Here is a 4,187-nt window from a genome sequence, read left to right as displayed (position 1 = left end):
GAAATGCTGAAACAGGAATTCAAGGCAGGAATTGAGTCCAGCCTTCCTCTCATGGCTTCCAGCCTGGCCAGCACGAGGGACATAATCACAACCTCTGACCCCTTTGACACTATTGGCTCCCCAAGAAGGCAGAAACTAAGTTTTATAGATAATGAAGGGATTTCCAGTCTTGGAGAGTACACGATGCCCATTTATGTGGATGCTCCTTTGCCCACACATTAAGCTAGCCCTATGTATGCCGGGGAAATAAGCAACAACATGCAGATGAATCCCCAGGGTGCCAAGAGTCACCGTGCAAGGATTCAGGTCATTCCTTTCCCATCCTCTGAGAAATGGCTCTAAGATGACAAGATGGCATGAGTGAGGCAAACTGGGCACTGAGTCCCTACCCTGGGTTAGGCCCTGTACAAGTACTAGAAACCCAAAAAATGAATTAACAATGGTCCAAATTTTACTTCACAGTCTAGGACCCAAGTGCTATGAGACTTCAGAGCAGGGGTCAGAAAACCTTTCCTGTAAAGGGCCCGGAAGTAAATATTTTCGAATTTGTGGACCACCCCCCCTAAAAAAAATAGGTAAACAAAATGGTGTGGAGGCATCAGAACAGATTTAGCTTTCAGACTGTTAGTTTTCCAACCCCTGGAGGAAGGTAGGCTTTTCAGAGGAAGTGACAATTGCTTGCATGGTGAGTGAAAATTATCGCAAATACTGGGAAGAGGGTGGGCAAAGGCACTGAGGCAAGCGAGGGCAGGGTGTGAATGGACAATTGCGGGCATTGGGCTACAAGGATCTGGCCTTCATCTTCGGGCAAAGGAGAGCCATTGTAGAGTTTTGAGCAGGGTAGACGCACGATCAGATCCTTATTTTGGAAAGATCACTGGCTACTGGGTGAAGAATGGACTGGAGGAAGCAAGGGAGCAGAGGACTGGGGATTGTCGGGAGGCGCAGTAGCTGCCCAAATAGGAGATAAAGATAGCTGAACTAGGGCAGTGTCAACAGAGAGGCAGAGGTGGTTCTGATGTGGAATGGAAAGTACTTGATGCGAGGGGCGAAGATAAGGCCAGTTTGAAGTTCTGATTATGGAAAGAAAGCTTATTTGTATAGACCCCTTTCTCTTTTTGAACTCTCTTAACTTTACCCCCTCTGGTTTTCCTACTTCTCTGTCCAGTCTTCCCACTAAATGTTGGTGCCATCCCATACACTGTCCCTGGGTGATCTCACCTACCTCATGGTTGCATCTACCACTGACTATACCACCCTGATCACTCCCACAGAGATATCACTAGGCCAGGTCTCCTGCAAGTCAGAAATCTGGGAATGCTGATTCGTTTCTTTTGCAGGGTAAACCTGGCCCTTGGAACTATCATCCAGAGGAAGTTCATGCTGTTCTGGAAAAGCTCCACAGTTAATCTGGACAGATCTCCCAGTTCTAGGTGACCAACAGGAAGACTTCTCAAGGCCTGGCTCTCCCCACAACCTAGCTGGCTTTTACTTCTTGATCTGTGTCCACAGTCGAATCACTAGCTCAGCTTTTTCCGATCTAAGCAAATAATTGTTATAGTCAGAAAATGAAGCAGCAAGTGAGCTGAGTGTTAAAGAATGGACAACTCCACACTGCCTCCGCTGTGGAGGCCTCGTGCACTTACCCTGCGCGATGTCTCAGAGTGTGAGAGCAGTCGCATTCCACAGGCGTACTTCTCCTGTCACTCTAATACCAAGTGGTGAGATATGGCATCCTTCATATCAGGTTAATGCATTTTACCAAATTTTCCATTTATGGAATTGATGATTTAAGATACTAAATTGGTTTTTAGAACCAATAGCATAGGGAGAACTCCAGATGTTTAGAGAGGAAGGAGCATAGGGAGAACTCCAGATGTTTAGAGAGGAAGGAGGAAATGGAAGAGGAGAGAGTAGGGATGGGAGGAGACAGTAAAGATGGTAATCCTTTCCTTGACAAAAGACTGAAACCAGTCAGTGGTGATGGTAATGAGGGGTGAGTTTCCATGGTAACACCTCCACTTCTACCGTAGAAAAGGAGGAGACTCACTTCACGATCATTAAATATATTTCATAGAAATCTAGCTCTCTGTACCCTGGAATCTTCCACTTTCTTTACTTATCAACAAAGTCACTTGGAGGATTGGCTTCCCAAATACTTTATATCCTTGATCAAACTAGACAACAGGCACAAGCAAAGCTGTCATCAGTTATATAAGAGCTCATATCTGAAATTGTTTCTCTGACTTTTTTGCAAGTCTCCTAATGGTCATTTGTATTTAGTTTTATCAGCCTAATGGATATCATTGCTATTCATCTGTTTTAACTCTGTTTCTTTTCATATTTGTTTATGACGGCCACAGCTTAAAGTACACACAGCTGTGACTTGATTTGAAAAAAAATATATTTTAAGATGCAGCAAGTTAATACAGAATGATTAAAATATATCAGCCTATTAGGGATGGCTTCAGTGTGATCTTTACATTTTCTTTTCCAATCTGCATCAGCCCGTTCTATCTTTTATTACACCCCAATGTACAGTAATCTGATCAGCAAAATTACCATATGCTGGAAGGGCTTCATTTGATGGAAAGAACACTCAGTCTCTAAGTGTTACATGTCAAATACATGAACTCCTGCTAGAGAATTTTTCACATTGGAATCAAAGTACCTTCACTATATGACATAAAAGAATGGACTTGGGAAGCACTTTTCTACATGAAAACATTCTCCTGGGCTTTGCCATAGTTGCTACAATGTTATTATTACTATGCTATTTTATCCTTTTTTAAAAATAGCTACCATTAGTCATCTATCAGACACAGGCACTTTCAGATGGGTTATCTCATTTAAACTCTATACATCTCAAAGAAGAGATTATTATCCCCATTTTACAGACGAGGAAATCAAGACTCAGCATTAACTAACTTCTGGAGGGTCTCAGAATTAATAAGTAACAAGCTGAGATTCAAACCCCATCTCTAACTTTAAGGCTAGAGTCCTGGCTCTACTTGCCAGCTATGTGACTTTGGTTAAGCTGCTTTGATATCATGAACTATAAAGTAGGGGTATCAATAGTGCCAACCCCATCAAGAGGATTCATGAGTAAAGCACTCAGAAACTGTGCCTGGCTTAGAAAAAATACCATGGAAGTATTGACAATTATTAGTATTATTATTATTGTTCCCCAACTACCTCTTTGGGCTCCCTTTTTAGGGGGTGGGAGATGGAAAGAAGACAAGACAGTAGGGACACAATAAAAATTCTTTATCCTGCCAAAGAAACTGACCAATACCAGCATGAGTCTGCGAGAGTATACTGAGAATGAGCAGTTGTGAAAATGATGGAACTAAAACACAGTTGACCACTGTCCTGCCAAAGTTCCACAAAAGGAGAGAGCTTATAAGACCACGCTCATCTGAATCACTTCTGACTCCTCCAATTGATGTCTATAAATGCACAGAAACCTCCCAGTTTCTAACAAATAATAGCAGGTGGAACTGTGTTTTCAGAATAAAATAGACCTCAAGTGTTCCAGTTCAATTCTCTTCAATTTAATGCATCAGGCTTTAATTAAGCAGATTCTTTTCTGGGTGCTGAGTGATGCAAAGATGGACAAGGTCCAGCTTTTGTCCTTCAGCAGTTTAACCTCGTGGGAGCCCAAATGTACGCTGCGATGACCATAATTCAAGTGGGAATATGATGGGTTAGAGCTGAGGGAGAGACTAAATGTTCAGTGACTACAGAGGAAAGAGCAATCCCTCTGAGCTGGGTGGATCTGGGAAAGCTTTATGGAGGTGGTGGCCTTTGGGCTTGGTCTTCAAGGATGCCCAGAAATTCCATAATTTGGGATGAGAACATGGAGAACATGGGGAGGGAGAAGGGCATTTAAGTGGAGAAAACTACATTGGCAAAGGTGGAAAAAAGAACATGTGCAAGGGACTGCAGGAAGTTGGGGCTCAATTCTAATTCATGATGGAGAAGGACTTTTCTCTTTGAAGGTGACCTTTCTGGGTCTGGATAGCAAGAATGAACCCATTCTGCTTAGCTAACATTATAAACTATTGGTAAGTGAAAGAAGCTTGTTAATATGTCCTGTCCAGCTCTGAGTACAGTTTGCAGTCAACATCAATTTGAAAGAAATATTTCATCACAACATGTCTGTCTGCTTTAGATGAGAGGTTTTT

The 4,187-nt window shown here is 42.5% G+C and overlaps 2 protein-coding genes across 7 annotated transcripts in view; one reads left to right on the top strand and one right to left on the bottom strand.

Moving 5' to 3' along the window:
* DIO1 (iodothyronine deiodinase 1) overlaps nucleotides 1-1,847 on the top strand; it is an 18,944-nt gene extending 17,097 nt beyond the window's left edge. For all 4 annotated transcript variants that reach the window (XM_023536823.1, XM_011370444.2, XM_023536821.1 and 1 more), the window contains one exon: nucleotides 1,341-1,847. In XM_023536823.1, the coding sequence (XP_023392591.1) occupies nucleotides 1,341-1,409 (69 nt within the window). In that variant the 3' untranslated portion in view covers nucleotides 1,410-1,847. The remainder of the gene's footprint in view (nucleotides 1-1,340) is intronic.
* Nucleotides 1-4,187, bottom strand: part of HSPB11 (heat shock protein family B (small) member 11) — a 47,678-nt gene that overhangs the window by 13,207 nt on the left and 30,284 nt on the right. The gene's annotated exons all lie outside the window — the stretch shown is intronic.

This window comes from Pteropus vampyrus, unplaced genomic scaffold (genome assembly GCF_000151845.1).
Source record: "Pteropus vampyrus isolate Shadow unplaced genomic scaffold, Pvam_2.0 Scaffold170, whole genome shotgun sequence".
In the NCBI taxonomy this organism is placed as follows: Eukaryota; Metazoa; Chordata; class Mammalia; order Chiroptera; family Pteropodidae; genus Pteropus; species Pteropus vampyrus.
The sequence above is the reverse complement of the archived record's forward strand: the minus strand, read 5'-3'. Positions and strand labels throughout refer to the sequence as shown.